The sequence below is a fragment of the Syngnathoides biaculeatus genome, chromosome 13, assembly GCF_019802595.1.
Source record: "Syngnathoides biaculeatus isolate LvHL_M chromosome 13, ASM1980259v1, whole genome shotgun sequence".
Taxonomy (NCBI): domain Eukaryota; kingdom Metazoa; phylum Chordata; class Actinopteri; order Syngnathiformes; family Syngnathidae; genus Syngnathoides; species Syngnathoides biaculeatus.
This window is the reverse complement of record NC_084652.1, coordinates 5,101,488-5,125,982: the sequence shown is the minus strand read 5'-3', so window position 1 is coordinate 5,125,982 and position 24,495 is coordinate 5,101,488. Positions and strand designations below refer to the sequence as shown.

Genomic DNA, 24,495 nt, shown 5'->3' with positions numbered 1-24,495 from the left:
TGGCAAGACAACTTATGGCCGCTTTACCATGGACCTGATCACAATTCCCTGAGCGCTCAACAAGAGGATCAGTTTTAAGGATGTGGACAGGATCAAGATGGGCATGATGACGGCGCTGTGGAAGATTCTGGAAGAATATTTAAAGGAGCTCATTTGGTTGGGAAAGTGTGTCGGTATGATTTACTAAAATTTCGAAATGCAGTGGAACGTCTCGATTTGTTGGGGATGGGGACTGGTCCTGACTGCGAATAGCAAAAATCTGCGACTTACACTTATTGCAGTCTTTTGTGACATTACTCACGTAAGTGACGCACCTCGTACATGTAACGGTGTTCACAGGTACTTAAAGACCCTGTGAGCGTGAAGTGAATTCAGAGCAGACGTTTGAAGGTTATTGAGAACTGTGTAGTACTGATTTGGTCATATCTACTGATTAACCTTTATTGCTCAGTGTTGTTTTTAATTCCTGAGCAAGGAGGTGACTTGTAAACAACAGGTTAATTTTTCATGATTGGGAAGTTTCAATTTATTCACAGGTAAGTATTCAGTATTTTATACACCCCTGGCCTTTTTCCGGTTGGCTAATTAGGAATTCATGTATTATGGTTTCATCTGTAGAACCTAACTTTAGCAATTAGCTGAAATATTCACCTACTGTGTATGCTATAACGCTCAAAGATTCCACAAGTTGGAGCAACAGTCCTGAAAGTAGTCTTTTTACAAGGTGATCTCCATAAAATATGAAATGTTATAGCTGATCTGAGAAGCAAAGTATTGCATGTTGGGGAGGAGCTAATTTTTGCTAGGGTTGCTAGTGGAAGTGATGGAAAGTCTTACCATGAGTGTATGCAGGTACTTACGAACTATGAATTTACTACTGTTAGTGTAGGTTCGTGAGAAAAATCCATGTGACCTCTGCTCCTTCAGAACGCAACTAAGATGTAAACCTTGCATAGTTCTGAAGAAATCCAGAGAGAGTGAGAGAGACCGAACATTTTCTTTAAAACTCTTTCAAGGATTGAATGGATTTGTTTGAGTTTAAGGGAGCCAAAGCTGTGGGTCCGCATAATAATGTTTACAAAGGGCGTTGTTCACAAAATGCAAAGTGCTGTTTTAAACTACTTGACAAATAAATAAGGCCTTCAGGAAAGTCTTTTTTTTGTGTGATCTGTTCATTCCAGGAATGCATGGTCCTAATTTTGATCTAAGATGCCTTAAGGTCTTAAAGTATTAAAGTACTTTGAGAAGCCAACAAATGTGGTGTTCAACAGAAGACATGAAAACTTGGGCCGGCAGGAATTTATTGCTCTGAAGAATTGGGGAAAATGCATTCTGGAACTTTTATTAGACAGTTCTAAGTAGATTCATAAGATTCTTAACAGCCATACAAGTGGATAATTTAGCTACCCATTGGTAATGGTAAAATATGCAGCCTTCACTTCGATGCCTGGAGTTTTAAAGTCATAAATCTTCAACTCTCTCTGGTTTGTCGTATTTTGAATTCTAGTGAGTTTTTGCGTGGCAGACTGTTTTGCAGGATTTAAGAGGTATATTTTTCCTGGGCATAGCTGATTGAATACTTATTCTTAGGACTTCAGGTTTTTTTTTTTTTTTTTTTAAATGAGAGGTTCGGTACTGCAGACCTAGATAACATCAGTGCAGGTGCAGCATCTTGAGAAAAAATATTTTGAAAACCTACTCGGCCAACGTAACAGCCGTTATAGGTTTATAAGTCATCTTACCAGTGCGGAATCTCCACAATATGCACCGCAAAATCTGACTTTGTGTGTTTGGTACAAGGGCGAGGCTATATTAACCTTACTGTTAGAGGTGTCCTGATCAGGTGTTTATCAGATAATGGTCAAAAATATGCACAAAATGAGTATTGCATTATATTGGAATGAACCAAGGCAGTGGTGTCACACTCATTTTTGTTCCCGGCCACATTGTAGTTACGGCTTCCCTCAGCATTGTCTTTTATATGACAGCTTGAAATTTTGATCGTCTTTAACAAGAATCATGGAAATTTTGCCTTCGCGGACCGCATAAAATCCTATGCTGGGCCGGATCTGGCCCCCGGGCCTTGAGTTTGACACCTGTGGACTAAAGTGTCCATTACAAGCAATTCAGTTAATGGGTCGGGTTTTTCTCATAACTGTCGTTGCTGAAAACTTTTCCGTTTAAATAAATTAATTTGATTGTAAGTGTTTGTAGCATTCCGTAAAACAAAGCAAGTAATAAATGGATTTCTGATTCCTGCTGATATCGGATCAATTTCAGCATCTCAAGGATGCAATATCTGTCATATTGGAAGTGAAAATTTTGTATCGGGACAATGCTACTCATGCCACACGTTTGAAAACACTTCATCCGTTTGTTTCCTAAGTCGTTTGAACCAAGACGCCCATTTTCACACATTCTCACCACCAAATAACAATAACAAAAATCACAAAACAGGATGCAGTAGTTAATTACATGTCTTCTGACAAATGGTAGAAGAGCGTTTAATTATTCTTCCTGGTACTAAAATGTTGCTGGTGTTATTGTAGATGCATAATTTGCGGTAAAAACGTTTTTGTACCAAATAAGTAGTTTTTATTCCTTATTTCATTTTTTGAAAACCTGTCGTGCTTGGTAATGTAGAATGCAGGGTCTCTCTACCTTTTTGTACAGGAGGAGGTTTTTTTGTGTGTTTCATGTACTGCCTCTGTGGTAAATTGTATTATGATGGACATTTACTGAAAATTGCAGATGGACAGATTTGAGGTTTGGTAGGGAAAAGACAGACAAAGGAAAGGACAGAAAGAAAATGGTGAAATATAAACATTTCCTGTGCCACACCTGCTGATCACTTCAGGCACACTGGTTGGGAATCGTGATCTAAGCATCCATTTTGATAGTCTACAATTCTTGAAGAGGATCTTTCGGCCCAAGATTATTCAGAAAGAAGATATGCAATATGCCCTGCAACAATCTCCCCGTGGCCCTCTTAGAAGCCAAAAGCACACTGTGAGAGTTTATGAGCTCGAGGAAAATTGACTTTCCATTTGCGTGGAAGTCTCAAAATCTCCTTGTCACACGCGATCTATAATTCAATGCCACGCTCTCGGCAAGCACGGAATGTTGTCATGGCAACCCAGGAGAATCATAATCAATGGCTTCGTCGGGCCAAGGTTCTTGGTGCGTGTGGCGTCGTTCGCCAATCACCTCCTCTGAAGCGTGACTGCGAAGCACCGCTCCCTCATTGCCCCTCACGTCCAGTGGGCTATTAAATACAGAACCCAGCCACTGATGTTTAGACTCCCAACTGCGGTGCTCTGTTGCGAGCTGAGCTTGTTAGCGCCGCAGTGGCTCTATTGATGATACACAGTTGTGCAAACACATTTGAACTTCACCTCTAGCCTTGTCTGGGAAAAGACAAACCAGATGTTTTTCTAAGTGTTACTAATATTTCTTTATCTTTTCTTTTTGATTTATTATTTTTTTCTTGTGAGCCATTTTTATCTTTCACATAAAGTCCTTGTTTTTAAAATGACGCCCCACTCAAATGTCTTCTGTTGATGAAATACCTATTATGACCTGGAACATTTATGCTGCTACTTCGAGTATTTTTCTTATGCCAACATATCTTTATATGTTTTGAGCTGTAAAAAATATATCCACTTAGTCTCTGGTGGTGGGAATTATATGCTACTGGGTCATTACAGGGCTTTTTCTTGCTGTGACAGTAAGGCTTTCAAAAGGGGCCACAGTAGTTTTTAATCCCTCCTCACTCTTCCCTCTTTTTCTGTATGATGTGGTATGCACTCACAGCACACAACAAGGCACTCCTTAATAGCCTTGCGAGCCTGGCTATGAAGTAGTAAAAAAAAAAAAAACCTCCCTCTCCCACGCCCTCACTTTTTAGTCTTTCTCTGCGCGATGTTCATGCAGTCACGGCAGATGAGGCGCTCAAAAGCAGCCGCACCGGTGAACTATCCGAAGGCAAGATGCACTTTCCTTGTGTAGGCTTACCTAGCAAAGCTAGAAGTCACAACAACTGTTGCGCCTGAGCTGTGCGCCTTAAGAGATCGAGGCCCCGTGAGGGAGACCAGGAACGTGGCCAAGTACTTTCAGTGAGCGTCTGAACGTAAACTTTGGCCTACTGAAGCTCCCTGCAAGTGTTCTCTTTTTATTTGTGTGCTTGACTGTTTGTGTTGTTCAACAAACATCTGAAAGTACATTTGTGACTATAAAGTTCCTCATGGTTTGGGGGGGGGGGGGGGGTCGAGTGGCAGCGTATCAGAAGCCCATTTATAATATTTTAGCAGGCAATACAAATTCACCAACCAAAGGCTCATTACTCTCGGCAAGGTAAGTCAAGGTACCAAAGAAGAAGCTAGGCTGACGGGTTACCTGGTAACTACATTATGGTTGCAAGCTCTTCTTATCATTTTTATTTTGGTGAATGATTATTGCTAGAAAAAGCAGGGTTATGCGTCTTAATGAAAATACTTTATTTTTCACAACACGCGCGTTTCGGTTTTAGATTTTCATTGCACCAATGAAATGAAGCTTTCTCACAACCTTAAGTTTATTGATATTCACCTTCATTAGTCTTTCCTGTCTCTAAAGGACCTGGTCAAGGGTGTAAAATATGACAACAGATGCCAGATAGCGATAACATCAGTATATATTAGTCCCTGGAAAAAGTTTGTATGCATGTAGATTATGTTAATGTTCTTAGAAATGCTAAATGCCACGATATCTCTATGAGTTGTAAATTAAATTTACCTTATCACTCCCCAAGGAGAGGATGTTGCCCCCACTTTCATCTGGTTTTCGACCGCAGATGGTCAGGTACACCCAGGATTTGTGTCCTGCAGTGGGCCAACCCTGTAGATGGGGGTTCGACCACAGAGGACGCCAGGAGTACCATCTGCCGCAATTATGACACGATTTCAATTTTTCTACGCCGCAATTGGATATGGCAAGACCCAATACTTCTGTTTTAAACCTAATGGCAGTTATTGAAAGCTGGGTACAACTCCAAGGTCCACCTTCTTACAGGGGACTTTTGCGGTGTGCTTTCCAAACATTTGCTTTGTTTGACATCAGTAATTGATTTACAAACTTAATGTGTTTTCCTTCGGTAATTTTTTTTTTGTCACTTGGTAAAAGAAATACTAGCACCACAGTTTAACCGTGAAGACCGTTTGATCTACAGACGAGTGAGTGAAATTATGAAATTCAACTTGAACCAAATGTTTAAAGACCCTGTAAAGGCTATTTTTAAATATTTTTTTTAATTTGAAGATACAGCGCAAACACTGAAAACAATTCAGTACTGAATTATTGCGCTATAGCGTTAAACTCTTTCACCATTTGAGTTGTGGGGATTTTGTGGGCGGTGGCCAAACAAAGCCGAAGTACACATGCAGGATCTTTGGCATGAGTCTGTAGCCGACTTAATAAGGACTGAACTAGGACATTCCAGATAACCTGGCTCCCAGTCCACTTGGTACCCTGCTAGACCGTTACGTAGACCAAAACAAAACCGAGGGAGGCGGTGACTTTTTGGATGAGCGCTGATGCCAGTCCGCAAGCTAGCGCGCTCTTGATTTAGTTCGCTAGACCACTGTCCGGCGTCGAAATTGTCCAATGAGCACACCGCATTCACACACATGGCTCACACTGTAGGGATTTGAACATTTGAGCGCAGAACATATTTAAGATTAACTGGACACACACATTATCTTTATTCACATTTTCCCTAAATTGGCTCTCAAAACAAAATGTGGGATTTGCCCTTTTTTTTTTTTTCTCTTGACTGCTCTCACTGATTTTCATCTGGACTAGTCCCATGACACTAAAGAAAACACAGCTCACTGGCCTTTGCCAAGAAAATGCAATACCCCTTTTCCAAAGACAATGAAATCACCTGGAGAAATTTGGTAATAAACCTGAGCGTTCAGGTGTACTTTGTCTTTGTACAAAGCTGGCTCCCTTTCCAGCAATCCACATCACCATGGTAACTTAAGCCTCTGGCCAGAACGGCTCCAGAGTGGATTAAAATTTTGGGGGGGGAGAAAAAAGACATAAAAGAACATTAAATGGCAGCCACTTAGTTTTCCCCCAATAATCTGACACTGTATGCACCTTTAAGTTGAAGTACATGGCTGTATATTTTTTGTTTGTAATCATTTAATCATCTTTTTCAAGTATGTTTCATTTGTTTTTTTCCCTGCCACTCCCACCTCTGTTGTCTCACTTATCTTTATCCATTTTTATTTTTCTTCCTTCCAGTTGCAAATGAAGATTGCGAAAGTCGACCGCAGGCCAACTTTGCACGTAAGTGTAGTAACTATATAATCACTTATTTGATTGCCATTCTTCACTGTCTGTGAGGTGACTACATTTATATTTAAAAATGTGCAATCAATATACAGCACCTATTATTGCATGTGCAACCATACGCTGTGCAAATGTAATACCTTTAAATATTTACTACGGTATGCCTATATGTAGCATTTTCATCTTTTTAAACTTCTTTATCTCCTCCCCACCGTGTGGTTAATTTTTTATGTAGCATTTTAATGTATTTTTTAACGAATCAGATACCTTAAAAAAAATTAAATCCCCTTGTTTAAAAAAAAAAAAAAAAATTACATTATTTCAAATTGACAGTGCAGAAAATCCAGAAAGAAATTGACAGTCACTTACCGGTTTGATCTGTAACTTGTCAGAAAATGTGCATAAATTTGTATTAGTGGCATCCAGTTTTAAGTTAAGTAATGCCTCCAAACGATTAATCCATTATCAAAATAGTTGTCAATTTAATAATTGGTACATTGCTGGTTAATCGAATAATTGTTGCACCTCAATCGTAGTATGTAACTTAAGTTCAAGACATTTTAATTTTTTTTTGTATTACGATCATGTATCTTAAGTGTTGACAGTATTTATAAGGTGTACATTATCATTAGCTTTGATTAGCGTGTTAGTGTTGACGGCATGATTAGGGCTAACACGGTGAGACACTTGTACGCCATTTTGTGTCAATTTACAAAAAGTGTTTCCTCACCTGATTTTAAAATTAAAATACTGTAAAATATTAAAAAAGATACCTGAAGACATTTCCTCCGGTGACACAAAGGCAGAACAATGACTTGCTCTTCCGTTAGATGGCAGAAGGTCCAATAAATCCGTGTATCCACCTATTGCCATTCATGTAGCAGAATAAATCATGATTTACTTATGACTATATAAGTTTTATGCTGAATCAAACAGCCCTAGATTTCACACTGTCAATTTGTAAGTAAATTGAGACGATCATTATTGTTAATATTTCATTTTATTTATTTTTATTTTTTTGGGTGGTGTCCTGTGAATGTTTTCCTCTGTAAAATGTGAGTCATGGTTCAATAAAGGTGCACAGTACATACTGAATTTTCCGGTGTCAGTAGCTGAGTTACATTACTTATCCACATGATGGCAGTAAGAGAATGCAATTTGAGTCCCTTCAAGTGACACAGGCTTATTGCTATTTTTTGTGTACCAGCGACCCACCATTAAACAAACTAAGCTCCCCTTTGACAGCAACACTCTCATACAGTATAGCGCCTCTTTTTCGTACCTGCAGGCTCCAAGTCCCAGAGCGCTTTATGGAACGCCATCACGGCAGGGATGGGCATCCAAGGCAAAGAGCAGAAGCGCCCCCAGAATGACACCCGGAGTCCCGAGGAGATTCTGGCGGATGAGCTCCCCCTGACGGACGAAGCGGACGCCACCGAGAAGACCGCCATCAGGTTTGATACTCATTCGGCCTCTGCCGCCTCCCAAATTCCGTTCAGTAAACATCCCAATGCCACTTTTTCCTGTGGCTTTTTTTTTTTTTTATGATGCTCCCATAAAGTGACTAGTGAGGAAGTTTGTGCAGCCCTCTGATAATAGTGGAACCATAAGTAAAATATGACACCGGAAATGTCTGGCTGCACAGTATAATGCAAGCATTGGACCTAATTAAGTATCAGTTGCATACTCATAGTGCATAGATTTAAATAAAGGATCATATTACATACTATATTAGACATATTATCACTTATTTAATTTTCATCTTTATTCTAGTATGACTTAAAACGCTACCTTTACAATTTAATTATGTTGAGTAATTCACGTAACATAATTTTGCAGGGGAAATTAACTTTGAGGTTTCTCTGTATATTTTTTTTAACAGTGCAATGAGCCCTCTGTCAGTCCTGTGATACTGGAGTGCATTCACTTTACAATTAATAGATACAAGAGTAGCATAGTTATCGGGGGTTTTGTTTGCATTGGGTCAATGTACCATAGTCACAATGTGGATATAATGTTTGCAGGTGTCTGTTTTGCATTCTGGGCTGATTTTGTGTACATTTTTCAAAAAAATTCTTTGTCTGTGAATTTTTTTAAATGAAACGCTACCAGGATATAGAACTTGAAAGTCTGGCATTTCACTCTTGCTGCTTACACCCCCCCACACACTCTCATACGTGCACACAAAACTGTGCTAATTGCTAAGTATGGCCGCTTATCTCAAGGGATGCGGCCGAGATTGATTCCACCTTGGGGGGGGACTTCATACGTCCATTAACATAATGCCTTGTCACTTTTGTAGTATTAAACTGCTTTTAACAGTCTGATTCCAATTAAGCTTGATGGCTCTGGAGACAAAATTGCTGCCGGTGGCGCGACGTAAGCGATTCCAGGCGCGTGGTCAAAATGCAGGATGACTGTACGCAAGATTTGAATTGGAAATCAGCTCATTTAGTTTTCTTACCCTTTCAATATCTTTGTTTTTGTCTCCGATCTGAAAATGCACTGCTGTTATTGTTGCCGCCAGTAATCGGTTTCTCTGTGACACAAACGTTCTTTTCACTGAGGGGGGGGCTCATTTGTTTCCAAGACTGAGACTTTGTCCTGTGCTATTTTAAGACACGCATAGCTTAGATTTATAGAGATATGTTAAGTACTCACCACATATTGACTATTTGACTATTGATTTGCATAACTGTCGTTGAACTTGATGGTTTGATCAATTGTGGAGATAAAGGGTTATTATTATGACATTCCACGTCTTCGCCAGCGTGCTGATATGGACAATTTGAAAATAAAATTTTCATATTACTACATTGGACATCATTGCCATTTTAGGATTTTATCTTAAAGTTGGAACCATAGCCCTGTGCTGGATCATAATGAAGCCTTAACCATGGTTTCGGCCCCTGGTGGCTGGCTGACTAGGTTGTGTGAACTCCTGCAAATGAAGCACTTTTCATTTGCAGCATTGCAAACATTTTGAATTTAAGAAAATTGCTGACGATCAGGCTAATTTAATCATGGCAGCCTTAAACACGATTAGAATTTGATGAACTGTGTAGCGATCCACAACCCAAAACCAATCCTTGGAATTGTGAAAATACCCCAAAAATGAAGATTTAATAAACACACCACACCAGCATTTTTTTTTCTCTTTGACATTAGCCTGTTTTGATGGGGAAGCCCACTCTAATAAAAATCAGTCACTGCGCCCTTGAAAGCAGGAGACCATGACATCCAGGGGTATATAGGTGGGGGTCCGTGACTTCTGGAGAAAGGGGTTTCTTTTACAACTGTTTCATGCTTTTCAATCAAAACCAATTCCCGCCTTTCAGTCAGGGATTTCCCACCAAGGTTAGTATTCGTCCAAGGCAAAAAGCGGTTAATATAGGCTAAATCCATCGAGGAATGGAGGGGCTCAAAGATGAGACAGGACGACTAACAAGATTAGACTAGGAGGTGATAATATGAGCACAATATATGCCAGTAATCTATAAAGTAATACAACTGGTGTTATCTGAGCTACCCGCTATCCTCTTGGGAGATGAAAAGTAGATTTTATGTAAGGAAGGAGTGCTACTACATGAGCTGCAGCGCCAAGACAGGAGTATTTGCTATTGACTTGCTTGAATTAAACAAAGTTACGGATGTTTAGGAGGCGTACAGCACACATTTTTAAAAGTGTGAATGTCGTAGCCGCTGAAAATGTTCAAAAGTCGCCCTCACCGCGCATTTGAGTGCATCCGTGAGTCACCGTAAACAATATGGAGCCATTAGTGCCTTAACACTCGCTGACTCATCTGGCCAACTGGTGTCGCGCTCCTCTTGGCTTTTATGTTTTAAAGAGCCCGGCGCTGCTGCTGGCCTTTTTGCTGATGGTAAAAACAGGAGTGTTTGTGAATGGCGTTGGCAAACGTACCACAAGTGACCCTCTGTTGTGCACGCGGCATCATTCCTCAGGTCGTACCGACAAGAGCGTTTACGATGTCAGGATCGATTATGAAACTATAACCTTGCTTGCCATGTTCTCATTTTTAGCAAGTTAGTCCGACCTCTTCTGGTTGTGAGTTCAAATGACCGTGACACTCTGTACTAAAACCTGTAAAGGACCACACAGACATAAATAAGCTGATGTACAGTATTTATTAGTTAAAGGCAGCATGCTTTTTCTTCACAATTTAAAACTGTTCCCAGGTGAAATACTCTTTAGACCTGCTAAGATCTGCATGAGATTGGGTGATGCTCAATCGCAGCCACTGCTAACCCACGCATTGTTCCGTTGGCTTGTTACTCTGTAAGGCTCTCATCACCATGATGACCATGATTTTTTTAAAAATTAATATAAAAAACAAGGTATGCAAATTCCTTTTTCCATATTTTTTGTTTTTGGATGACACAGTATGGTCGCCAGCATTTACTGAGGAACAACTTTGCTGCTAGAGCAGATGATTAAGAACATGGGTACCTTAAACTTTGCCCTAAGATCTATTTTTCAAGCATCCAACCTCCCGCAAACTACCTTTTTTATTTTTTTTTGGGGGGTGGTCACGACCTGTTTGAGAGTGCAGAGAACTACCATCCATCCTTCCATTTTCTTTGATGCTTATCCTCACGAGGGTCATGGGGAGTGCTGGAGCCTATCCCAGCTGTCAACAGGCAGGAGTAAGGGTACACCCTGAACTGGTTGCCAGCCAATCGCAGGGCACACGGAGACAAACAGCCGCACTCACAATCCCACTTCGGGGCAATTTAGAGTGTCCAATTAATATTGCATGTTTTTGGGATGTGGGAGGAAACCAGAGAAAACCCACGCAGGCACGGAGAGAACATGCATCCACACAGGCGGGGCCGGGTTCGAACCCGGGTCCTCAGAACTGTGAGGGCAACTGTACCGCCTTTCAACATAATTAACTGTACATTTTTTTTGTCATGACTTGATTTTACCTCTTTACTTTCCCTTCTTTGGTAATGTGATGGCAGACTTGGAGATTCCATATGAAAGTGGTAAGATTTCTTCTTCGGACTTGGTCCAGCTCATTTTATACCAAGTTTAGGAATAGCCTCCGAAATTGGAGGCCAACCTGTTAGCTTGCTTGAACGCGAAGTTATGTGCATATGCGCAGTGACAGAAAAGGTCAGATCGGTCAAAGCGACTGTCAGTCAAGTGGCAAATTGCATAGATGATAGCCCGACAACTATGATTTAATGCCATGCGATACACCCACACTCCCTTCGTGATTGATGTATTGGGCACACCTGAATCAGCCAATGGGCTGAATGATAGGCTGATCATCCAACAAGATCAAGCTCAAGATCATCCAACACAAAGCTCTGTGGCATCGCGGAGTTAAAATTCACCCGGCTGCAGGTTTGGTTCTAGAGGCCCGTGCGGTTTTGCGGTCAGTGCTGTGGTTTTCCCAGCAGCTAATTGGATGCCACGCACTCCAGTTGATTAAAGCAGTCGGCTCGGCAGTCCCCGGTTTCTCTGGCCGACCCTTCCTTTTCCCTACCGCTGCTCTCATCACAGGCCTCATGAACCGGCTAATGACGCTTCACTGGCGTGCGAATGTGTGAGAGCGACCGAGAGTGTTTGGACATCGACCGACTGCGGCATCACCTCGCAGTCATGATGTTAAAACCACCTGCCTGAGGCCGCGTCGTTTTGGCTTTGGCTTTTAATACATTTGCACTGCATTAACTGGCCGTGTTGTCGTGCCAAGCCGCCCAAAATCCCGCGCCCGCTGTTTTGTTTGTTTTACATAAATTTCATCAATGCTGTTAGAGGCTTTTAACCTTTGCTTCAATCAATATGTTTGTTCCCGTTTATGTAGCCTCTCAAGCCATGCTAATTACATTTTGGTAACCATCACATCAGTCAAGCCTTTTAGATCAGTTACGTAATAATTTTTAGACACCCCATACATGTTACATATGGAATATACAATACACTGATAATTGTATATGGGTGTATGTAGTACTTAATTTGACATTAAGGTTTCTTCGGACTCACTCAATAACCACTTTTACACCCCCTCTAAAAGCTCGTATATCAAGCTGCTTATCAATTACTCGGTTAGAATTCCTCAAATATAAATGTTGTGTGCAACGTGAGTACATTTCGTAGCAGACTGCTAATCCAATGATGTTTTTTGTGACTATCGAAATGAGAGAGCAGACTTGACCAAATGATTGCATTGTCTTGTTTTTCCAAAGTTACTCTTTTCTCCTCTAAAAGGCACTCAAGCATCCACCAGCCCAGGGAGGTAAGAACTTCAGGTGAGAGGTGTAACTCTGCAGGGATCTTTGTCACTTACATGTTTGAGTTACTGCCGGCGCCACTTGCAAAGACCCTTGACCCCGAAACGAACTCCGGCAAACAGAAACTGGCCATGCGTCACTACCCGTGAGAGCCATAAGTGTTGACAACAGAGATACGAGCCAGGATGGGGAAGAATGTTTGACTCTAAATTTCTGAGGCACGAAACACTGACAGTGTGGGCATCAAGCAATTTACAAGTCGGAGTCCTTAAGATCAAAGCAACGGAGGAAGCCAACACGACCTCCGTTTATAGTGCCAATGCTCTTCTTGGAAGCTCTCATGTGTCATCATCTTGGATGGGCACACTCAAACTCCCCTGAGCAGCGTTAGTCTTAAAAGTGGAACACCGACGTCACAAAGAGAGTGCTGAAGATTCTAAGAGCGATCCTCCCATGCCTTGAGAAACATTTCAATTTAATCAAGAAAATGTATTTGTCAATTCGTCTTTGGGAGTGTGGGGGGGGTGATTCTAAGTGTTTTGGGGTGGGACTTGTTAGTCTTTGTCACTTTTATTGAATGCATGGAATTCATTTCTACGCTGAAGTGCTATTTTCCTCTCAAACTCCCAATAACGACACAGGCTAAACTTAGCTCCTCCCCAACATACAAAGTCAAATCAGTCAAGATGGATCATTTCAAGAGTCTTCCTTGACAACACCGTAAGACAGAGCTTTGGCTGCATCTAATATTTTTCAGTCAGAGCACAAAAAAAACTAATGAATTCATCAATACTGAACCGCCGATATGAAGGGGATTACTGTACTCATTGAAATTGCTGATTAGTCTTCTGAGGAGTGAATGACGTTTTTGGGGACGCCTACTCAACCATTATCCAGGGCAGATGAGCGATTCTAAGTTGCTCATCTTATTTTGTCCAGGCAATGTGATGTGAGCGGAGGATGGTGTCAAGGTTTGAGAATTGTTCTGGGGATTTGCCATGGAAAAAAAAAAAAAAGGGAGTCTTGAAGGGCTGTTCGGCGTAGCTTGCATCCAAGTCATTTGTTTTGTTTCTAATTACATGAAAAAAAATTTGAAGGGAAGTGCTGAAAATAGGAAGACTAAGAACAGTTTAGCACTAAATTATAAAGCTATTTTTTTTTTTTAACATCCCTGGCTTTTTCTGGGGGTCTCGAAAGACTTTTTGAAGAAAACTCTCCCCGTGTTCACAACAGCCTGGAGCATGTACGTCGACTATATAACTAACGAGCGCTGTCTATGGCTATTCACTGGAATAGTATGTTGCATAGGAATATAATGGCTTGGCCTATTTGTAGCACAACTAAATTGTGTCTGAAAAAAATGCATTTTCCCTAAAGTGTTGTTATAAGTAGTCCGCTTGATCGTCAGCGCCTTGCTCGTAGTTTTTGTATGTGTGGATCCCCCAGATAAAAGACAGAAGAGAGTTAACTGTTTTAGCCACAACCACACGTTATTTAGCCAGTAGCTAACTACAGACACAGAACATATACGAACAAACTTATTTGAAAGTCAGATGAAGCTTCATCTTGACCAAGACATTTTTGGAATAGCTTCTCACAGACACTTCAAAAAGTCTTCCCAGAATAGTGGAAACTGCTGGCTACATTTTTTTCATTTTTATTTTTTTTCCATTTTCGCTTTGACTCTGTCTCTGTTATTTGGGGTGTGTTTGGAGTTATAGTAAATATACAGTAGGTGGACGCTAGAGCACCCCTGGACTCTTCCGCCTCATCCAATTCCAGAAGACAATTGATATCTAGATGGGAAATTACATTTTATGACAGATAATGATCCCAAAGTGGGACTATTACTGGCACCCACAATTGCTTTTTCGATGCATAGATATCCTTATTGACTTGCTCAGAAATTTTAATGAGATCTGAATTTTTTATGTACCTCCAAATGGCCACGGGTGCTAATGTCGTGATTACAATGCGTGAGCTTTAAGACGCTCGCGTGCAGCATCAAGAATAGCTTAGCCTAATGCAGTGGTTTTCATACTGGGGGGCGCCTCCCTAGGGAGTGCGTGGCATTATGACGGGGGGGCTACAATTACCATATTTCATTTACCACATTACATTGTCATTGTCAGAATGATGTGCATACCTTCGGCAAGTGTCATTTTGAGCCTTTGTCAGTCATTTGCACAATTAATTTAGAATGACTTTTTTTTTTTTTTTAGTCAGTTGCTGTGAAAGGCATTTAAAGGTCAAGTGTCTAAAATAGATAATGTAATGAAAAATACATATAACATTATTCACTTCAATGTCCATACGAAAAAATAAATATGACCGGAGAACGCGTCATCCATGCTCAAAGTTGCGGAAGCCTTATCGCCATCCAAGTGGTAGCCATTTTGCCTGCATCCTCTTTTCATTACATCACACCTGGACATTCGCCATTGAAAACACGCTGTGCCGCCTACTTTGGGACACGGACGCTCTTTTCAAAGAAGAGAACATCTCACAATCGAGTAAAGTGACTGGGGCAATATTCCCCTATTGTATGGAGGCATATTTAGATGATATGTGGATCACTTCTAATTAACAACCAACAGACTCCCAGATAGTATGTATGAGCCAGCTCTGCCGAAGCCGTGCCTTGTCCGCGGCAGATGAGGTGCCGCCGAAGCCGTGCTCAGTGCCGACTGGTACATCGACACATTTAGCACCCCTGACTTGCGTGCGTGGATATTTTGTTACATTCTGAGTGGATTACACACCTGCCTGTCATTTGGAACCTACGAAGCTCTTGTCCGTTGCACCCGTATAATCCATTTTTCATGACAAACAGGGTCTTTTTGAAAAGTATTAAGAATGAATCCATCCTCCCGAGTGTTTGAACAATGTCCAGCAGTACAACGAGCCGCCATTTTGGCTAACACGAAGGAACAAAGAGCTACCTTCCAGCAGGTAAAACTAGTAGAAATAGACGAGACCGTATGAGTGGGCGTCTGCTACTAACGTCAGTTCCTGGTTCTTCTCGAAAACAAATCCCGAGAGAGGATTTTCATGGCGGGAGTGACAGAAAGCCATATACGTCAAAATCATCTTGTATGATGAAAAAACGGATGAGTCCATTCCGGCTGCCTTTTTTTTCCCATTAATAACAAACTAAAAATCATGCATTTCATGACAGTGGCACTTTAATTTTGAAGGCAAAGCCCGAGAAGTGAAATAAAATGCTTAATGTGTTTACATGAATTTTGCTTCAGGGTTCCTTGTTAGAGAAGTTGCACACAAGTAACCATAACATCAAAATGCTGTTGAGGTTGTCGATCATTTTAGGTCCCGGCTTCCATTTCACCTGAAAGTCGACTATCCCTAAATTTTGTGAGTAGTGTACAGGAATTTGTGTACATGCGGTAAATAAGATTCCATAATGCACTGTTGGTGTGGAATATGACATGCCATATGACAGCGGCTGGAATACGTTCATATGCATGCGTGGCTCACACCCGGTTCAGAGCGTTGACTTTTTCCAGGCTTTTTTCGACATAGCCGTCGTCATATTTACACTTCCGTATGACACTTTGATCCAGTTCCCGGGTGTGCAAACTCGAGAACAGGAAACGGTGAAGTTGTCAAACCAGTTGCTGCCGCTTTCCCCTCTCGCTGACCCGCAGTCTTCCGCCTGCCGCTGCGGTTTCCCCAAGAGGGCATCACAGTTCCCCAAAAAGGCGTGATGAAGAGTGCATTTAGGCAATCTCAAAGACAAGACCGCGAAAGAGACACAGGCGCGTCCTTTGAAGAGAACATCAGCAGGCTTCGTGGCGCCCGGGTGAACCTCTCGCACCAGAGCATCACCGCAGATGAAAGCTGGAGAAGCGTTTGAGGTGGCGCCCCGGCTTTATCATTCATCAAGTAATTGAAAGACCGCAGAGTGTGGCAGGGGGGGGAGCCACTAAGGAAGGCAGGGTTGAGTCATCCTTGAAAGTTTGGGAGAAAGGAAAATGGAGCTCAATGTTCGTGTTTGATTGTTGCCAGAGTACTAGTAAATGGCTTATACCAGGAGTCACCAACCTTTTTGAAACTGAGAGCTACTGTACTTCTTGCATACTAATTCATCCAACGGTCTACCCGTTGAGTACAACCTTACTAATTGTATGCAAGTATAATCAGTGATACTAATCTATGTCGGAGGCAGATAGGAGCTACTCCTCCCTTGCCCTGAGCTGATCTCCGTATTCGCAAACCAAAATATGAACAAACTGTAACAAGACGAAAATATTTACAGCAGTGTTTATTGACGCATCGCAATGCCGTTTGTGTGGGAGGTCCCCAGGCGGGATGCAGAGACGCTCTCATTGGATCGCCGTAATCTCGGTCAAACCAGCGTCAACGCCACCGTCTGTATGCTTTTTAATCCTGCTCGGCTCTGTGTTTAATACGCGGTGTTGCAAGTATATTATTTACATGTTCAGATGACAGCAGGCTGTATTGCCGTTGTCCTGTCATGCTGGCACCTGTATGGTGTGCCCCCCCATTCCCCTCGCCCTGATCTGCTCAGAAAGCGGTGGTGGCCAAACGTCTTTTTTTTTTTTTTTTTTGTAATACTCTATTAAATTAGTCAATTATTTTACCAATCAACATTATATTCGGTGATCATGTCTGTCATAACTGGATGCATGAAAAAGTCTTGAGGACCCACATCAAATATGAACAAAATTTTTGCTTTGAGGTACTGCGATTTTGGTTGAATTACAATTTTTAAGTGATCAGTACTATGTTGACACAGAGTTGATCAGGGCTATAATGCTTGCTAAGCATGTTAAAATAATTTCTAAACTGTGGACACGTAGATATGCGCATCAAAAGTTTGAAACGCTGATGAACGTAAAGAGAGAATTAGGATTAAATTCTGCAAAAGCGAACATTTTTTGTATCATTGTTTCACGTTCGGTGATACAAGTGATTTGAGCTACATGCATGATCACGAAACAACTATAATGTATAAATCAAGGTAAGATTTGTACTTTTTGTGAATTTTTGTTTAGTGTGCTTTGAGATTTCCATTTTCTTCCCCGCTTATCCTCACAAAGGACGCAGGGAGCGCTGGAGCCTATCCCGGCTGTCAAAGGGCAGGAGGCTTGGTACACCCTGAACTGGTTGCCAGCCAATCGCAGGACACATAATGACAAACGGCCGCATTCACAATCACACCGAGGGGAAATTTAGAGTGTCCAATTAATGCTGCATGTTTTTAGAATGTGGGAGGAAACCGGAGTGCCCGGAGGAAACCCACGCAGGCACGGGGAGAAGATGCAAACAAAGGCGGGTCCGGGATTGAACCGGGACTTTAGAACTGTGAGGCCAACACTTTAGCAGCTGAGACCACCGTGCCGCCCGCTTTGAGATATTTGAACGCAAAATATGCATCAAGGCTCACTGAAAGTTGGGGAACACCGCGACCTTGGACACATTAGATATATTTCGAATAATTTTTGGTAACACCCTGTAAGTATATAAAGTATTAGTACACCATTTCACTTCTTCCTCTGACTGAGTTGTTGTTGTCATTGTCGTGTGAACATTTTCATAGCAATCCTGCTTGTTCAATACCATCATCCACTCTTCTCTCATCCCTCCCCTTCCTCCTCGCCTCCCACCATTTCCAGAACATGGTTTCTCATTATCAGCTGTGACTCCTCCCCCTCCCCCCCCCCACTCTTTGACTGCCGCTGTCCCTCCCTTCCCTCCCTCATGTGTGTGAAGAGCTCGGCAGTAGCGCGCGTTAATCCAGGATTGCACTGCCCTGCCGTCTGCATCCCGTCATCGCTGGGTGAGCATGGCACGGCTCCAGGACCCCTGTGCTCACACAGGAGACGAGTGAGCCTCCCGGACAGTTTGCAAAGCGCGCATTCGCCTCAGTTTTTAAGACTCTCTCGCAGAATTTAACAAGAAGGGACAGAAGATATTCGAAAAAAAAAAAAAAAAAAAGAGGGGACAAAAGCATGCCGGCCGGCACGTCGCAGCTGTGGGCGCCAGTTTGAATGAAGAAAGAGGCAACCTCGGGTCACACTTTGCCATCTCGCTGTCTCTGGCACGTGAGGGATTAAAGTTTTTCTTTTTCTCCGCTGATCTCCCGCTAGCACGAGTGTCATTCCTCGTGTTTGTGTGTGACATGGAATCGCCCACCAAAGAGATCGAGGAGTTTGAAAGCACGGCCCTCAAGTACCTCCAGCCGGAACAAATTGAGAAGATTTGGCTCAGGCTCAGAGGACTGTGAGTATGGCCACTTGTGTTCTTGTCAACAAGTGTTTGAGTGTGTTTTGTGTCAGTGGCGTATGAATAATGCCGGACTAAACTGTGCAATCATAAACAACTGGGATGAATAATGGAGTGTTTGGAGTGACGCAGCAAAGTTCGCTCGGGGAGAATGTGGAGACTTAAGAAAAAAGCTAGGGAACAGTAAGGAAGTTAAGTTCTCATTGACTCGAGTTTGTGATGCAATAACTGAAACTTGCTTAAAATTGCAGATGCTTGTAAAGGTGTTCACGATATCCACATCTGACAGCCTCTTAAACCGCGGATCAGACTTACACCCTCTTGTTCCCTTTCATGCATGCCCCGTTCTGCCTCTAAAACCTGAAAATTTGTGGCATACCTTTTTGTCTCCTGCGTATTAGTTGCCTTCAGATATATCAAGCAATATTAGGACACATATTAAAGTGTCAATTTTTTTCAGAAGTAATGCATAGTTCCTAACGACCGTTTATTATTATAGCTTCTGTTAGAAATATTTTCCACTCATTTGGCATTTTCACTCAAATCTTCACGCAACCCCCAACCTATATGGACGTTTCTTTTGAGGCTTCCCACAAGCATAATTAGATGCGTGTAAATGTCAGTTTATAGTGTGATGTTTAAAATATTTGTAAAAAAAAAAAAAAAGTTCCGTCTATGAATGCCCTTACATCACCTTTATGACTGACATTCTCTCTGAATGTGGTGGATTAAGGGGTTGACTGCCCTCCATCCTGTGTTGGTGCAGTCTGTACACGACTTGTTGGACTGTGACAACCGCTATCAAAACAAAGAGGCTCAAGAAGTGAGTGCCGGATGTTTAACTTGACGTCCTGGTCTTGACTCCTCAGCTATTCCCTTACAGGCAACTGCAATCCTAGTCACCCCCCAAGTCCCCATTTTCCATGTCAGTACCTTTCACACAGAACACTGGCACAAGGGAGATTTAAGAGGCGGTGTGAAAAGGGCTAATGAAGGTTCATAATTAGTGCTGAGCCGAAATACGGATTGTCAGCCGCTCTGCTGTTGTGCGATTGGAATGCAGCAAATGCGACTTCGCCCTCGTCCTTTTCTCTTTCTGCGCCCTTTTCTCTTTTAATAACGTAAAAAGAGAAGAGCTCCCACCGTTGACATTTTTACAAGATATTTTAAAACCAATGCGCGAGTGCCCAACCAATCAACACCTTCACTGACCTCTCTTGGCTCTCTGGAACGCAGTGTCACACTGTACGCCCGAGATGGAGTGGCAATTACCTTTTATACACTTTTAGTTCTTGTCATTGCGACCTCGGAACAAGAGGTGTTATGCTTTGTGTTGCTATAATAAACTACCATCAGTAAGGATGTTCATCATAGTTTATTTCCCTTCTGTTGTTTAGTCCTTATTTCCTGCCCTCTTTCACTCCCATTCGGAGACCTCCATCATCCCCCTGCCATGTTGAGTTTCCTCAGCCGACTTCCATTTTGTCACCATCCTAAATCTGCCATCACAACAACTTTACCCTGTCCAAATAAAAATTTGGTGTTTTTACAATCAGCCCAGGTGACAATCCGTTGGGGGTCCTCCGGGTTGGCCCGTCATGGCACGTCAGAAGTCACGTTAGCCGGTTTCTGAAATAAGACGGCTCCAGATGTTGACGGGGATCAGAAAGGGAGTGGTGCTGTTGAAACTACATAAACCGAATCCAGAAAAAGACCAATAAGATACAGCCAAAGATAAGATGAGCCAAAATTGGCGCTTAGTAAAGTCCCCAGTTTATGAATCTGAGGTGAACAAAGTTAAAATTCAAATGGTTTAGAAATTAAAGTAGTCTTAACATATTTTATGAATTTTTTCCCTCAAGTTTAAAACCCAAGTGTCTAAATAACGTGTTTTCATGGAGCAGACACATTATCAGACATAATTTAACTTTACCGAACATTCATGTCCCAGAAATGAGCGGAAGCTAAGGTAAAACGAATCTATGCTTCCAACACGAATGTTACTTAGTTTGCCTTCGACACCAGAGTGTTTGCATATAGTCCATGACTTAATTATTGGTTCCCCAAGTAATATTATTGTAACTGATTTATTAGACGTTATTACAGTTTACTTGCTTACGGTAATGCCCTCACATGTGGAAAACGGCAGCCATAGTAGATGTATTTTTCATTCATTTATTTAATCCCAAAAGAAGACCAAAACACGTTCATATTGCTGCTTTCAGCCACAGTCCACCCCCAGACATTCACAACCCGACTCGCCAACATCAGGCCCCACCTCCAAAAGACAGAGACTACAGTACATCGTCTTTTCTGCCCACTTTAAGATTGGATTATTTTCTATTTAAGTAAGTAATATGTTTCTGCATGGTTTCCAGTTGATTTCCATCAAAGTACGTCCGCCACGGACCGACCTTGCCGTTGCCTCCTCCGTCCTGATGAATGGAAATCGATTAATTATTTAATCACTTATCAAGAGTTCATCACGGACGCTTCGCTTGAGGGATAGGCGGCGACATTGGCTCAAAGTGGAAGACCACCTGATGAAAACCATTAAATAATTTGCAACCGTTATCCAAAACATTCTCATCACTTAGCGTAACATGAAAACTGTAAATTGACGAGATTTCTAAACCGCAGGATCCAATTAAACGGGAGCGTTAAATGATGGGGTGGTCACTTTTTCAACTTCCTATTCATCCATTTTGTCTTCCTTTGAGTATTATTTAACATCTGTCACAACTCAAACAAGCTTTTCCTCCATTAGCCAGACCGTTACTTTTACGCCTATTATTTTAATCACTCGACGCAGGCCAGATGATTGCCACGTTTTTTGTTTTTTTTTCTATGGAATTCCTTAATTCGACGATGATGCTTTATACCTCGAAGGATTGAGAAACAAATCAAACCAAGTCCTGTCAATTTTGCCCGAGAGGAATTTCAATCCACACCCGCGTGTTTTCGGACTGAAGTGGGACCCCCTCGCTGATGACAAGTGCCTTAAAGTGTGTGTACAGGTTTGGCTTTTAGAGGCCTGCTGTAGGCTCCTGGTGGAGGCGTGGGTGTTTGTTTCAGGCCAAATGTTATCGTAAGTGATAGTAGGTGTGTGTGGGCTCCCGTTGTATTAAAGTAGGTAGGATGTCAGAGGGGTGGAGTGGATGTGTGCATGTGTTTGTGAGTGAATGCTCATGTTTTATTCATGTTGTTCTCCTAAATCATCTGCCCAAGTAATTGCACCGTTAGGTTTACTGTGTCAACGTGATGGCTTATGCTATTTTTGTTGTGTAAATTCACTTAATATATGTCCCATAGAATTGTTTTTGTTTTCTCAGCATGGAACCTCCCTTGAGGTCTGTATTTCCAGGAATTCCATAGTTATTGCATTGTCTTAGAGATATTTTTGATTTACTGTACTAGGAAGTGGCTGTTTTCAGTCGATCCAAACGTAACTTGTTGTGTCTCTCTGGCAGGCGGAAGTACAAGAAGACGTCCCAGAGGTAAGACTTGACAATGGAATGCCGTTGCCGCATTCCAAAAGGTTTTCCCTCCATCTTTTTGTTACCAAGGAATATTGAAATATCATCGCCCCATTCCAGACAATTTTTCTTCCATCACTTTGTTACCAAGGAATATTGGTGGCCACAAGAAGAGTTAGTCTTAAGATCATGAGGAAAAAAACAAGACTTCAGACAATGCTATGGGAATAATGTTTTATTAGAATGAACTTGTAGTGTTATGAGTAAAAATAAACAAAAAATACAATAAGACATCCATTTCTGACTCTTAATCTGGGGTGAGTCCTGGGGCGGCAGTTTCAGCAGGGGAGGCTAGACCTACCTCTCCCGCAACTTTGTCTAGCTCTTCCAGAGGACTTAAGAGGCGTTCCCAGGTCAGCTTTCCTGGGTCAGGCCCAGGGCCTCTTCCTGATGGGACATGCCAGGAATACCTCACCAACAAGGTCTCCAAGTATCCTAAACAGATACCCTCGCCACCTCATCTAGCTCCTCTTCATGTGGAAAAGCAGCGGCGGTACTCACAGCGCCTCCTGGATGACAGAGCTTCTTAGCCTATCTCTAAGGAAGAGCTCAAAGACTCATTTTGGATGCTTGTATCTGTGATCTTGCCGTTTTAACCATAGCTGAGAGTAGCAACATAGGTCGGCTGATAAATCGAAAACGCTGCCTCTCGGCTCAGCACATTCTTCACCACGTCGGGCTGATGCAATGTCTGAATTGGGGCATTTATCTGCCTGTTGACCTCCCGCTCCATGCTTCACTCAATCATGAACAAGACTCCAAGATAGATGCATGCTTCCATTTGGGGCAGGACCCAATGAGGCTACACACTCTTTCCCGACTGAGTGATGGTCTCACATTTTAGATGTGCTGATTTTCATCCCAACTGCTTCACACTCAGCTGGGAACCGCTACAGTGAGAGTTGACGATCGTGCCATGATGATCCCATCATCTGCAAAAGGGAGAGACGTAATACTGAGGTCACACGAATCAAAACCCCCTCAATGCCATGGCTGCTGAAATTCAGTTCGTTAAGGTTATGAACAAAATTAGTGACATTAGCATAGTCCATCTCTCACTTGAAACAAATCTGACTTCCTCCCAGCAGTGCGGCCCAAACTCTTAAACCAACGAACAGGGACGGAACAGCCCATATCTCGGGGTCATGACGACCATGATTGAACATTTTCTCTCCGACCACAAATGCTCATGCATGTTCCAGGACCTTGCTGTTGGTGGAGAGCTGGTCCACTGTCCGAAGGCCAGAATGAAAACCAGAGTTTTCCTCCTAAATCTGAGAATCAACCTAACAAATCCTCCTGTCCAGAACCACCAAATTGACCTTAGCAAGGAGGCTGAGGAATGTGATCCCCACAACTTCCAGTAGTCTTTTTTTTTTTTTTTTTTTTAAAATAAATTCCCCTATATGCTAATTCAGAGGGAACAGGTTGGGAATTGGTAAGAACATCCTTCCTTATTGATTCCCTTATGGACTCTCACTGGGGGAGGGAATGAAATCATAAAAACGGGTTAGTTAGCTTTAACTCCATTTCCAACCTTTGAGGGAAGGTACAGCATACCTCAGATTTCTGTATCCTCAGGCAAAAAAAAATCCTCACGAGATAAAAAAGCTGGATGCAGTTTTTACATACCTCACAAGACATCAGTGCCTCAAGGAAATTGTGCAGTTCCACCTGTATTATTCCAGAGAAAATTAAATATTTGGGTTTTCAAGCCCTGGTGATAGAACAACTTTAAACATTGAGACTGATCAAAGTCAAAGCACCAATTCTTGATCAATATATGTTACTTATATTATTGCACAATATTCAAGAAATTGTGTCTTACCCATTGAGGATTGTTATATAAATGAATAGGGAATGGTAGAAAAGGTCATGTAAAAAGTTTCTGGATTCCAAACAGAATAAATCTTTTGAATAAAGAAGTCCCGTAATATATAAAAATAAGTTGCGCTTATGATGAAACATTTAAAATGTTAGGATACATTTGAAATGTCACAATTAAAAAAAAAAAAAAAATCAATCATAAGTACAGTGCAATGCAATGTTACAAGAGGGAAAAAAAGTTTTCCCCATTCTTGGTGCTCTTTGAATGACG

At 41.9% G+C, this 24,495-nt stretch overlaps 1 protein-coding gene across 10 annotated transcripts in view; it reads left to right on the top strand.

The window, feature by feature from the left end:
• The window catches only part of pde1cb (phosphodiesterase 1C, calmodulin-dependent b), an 87,261-nt gene that overhangs the window by 13,275 nt on the left and 49,491 nt on the right, over positions 1–24,495 (top strand). For 7 of the 10 annotated variants that reach the window (XR_009797768.1, XM_061839582.1, XM_061839581.1 and 4 more), the window contains exons 2-4: positions 6,286–6,330; positions 7,622–7,787; positions 22,332–22,358. Coding sequence is in view for 8 of the 10 variants with exons in the window: in XM_061839582.1 (XP_061695566.1) it covers positions 6,286–6,330; positions 7,622–7,787; positions 22,332–22,358 (238 nt within the window). In the remaining 2 variants the exon portion in view is untranslated. Of the gene's footprint in view, positions 1–6,285; positions 6,331–7,621; positions 7,788–18,356; positions 18,859–22,331; positions 22,359–24,495 lie in introns of those variants that run through there. The other 3 variants (XM_061839584.1, XM_061839578.1, XM_061839583.1) reach the window with 3 other exon arrangements.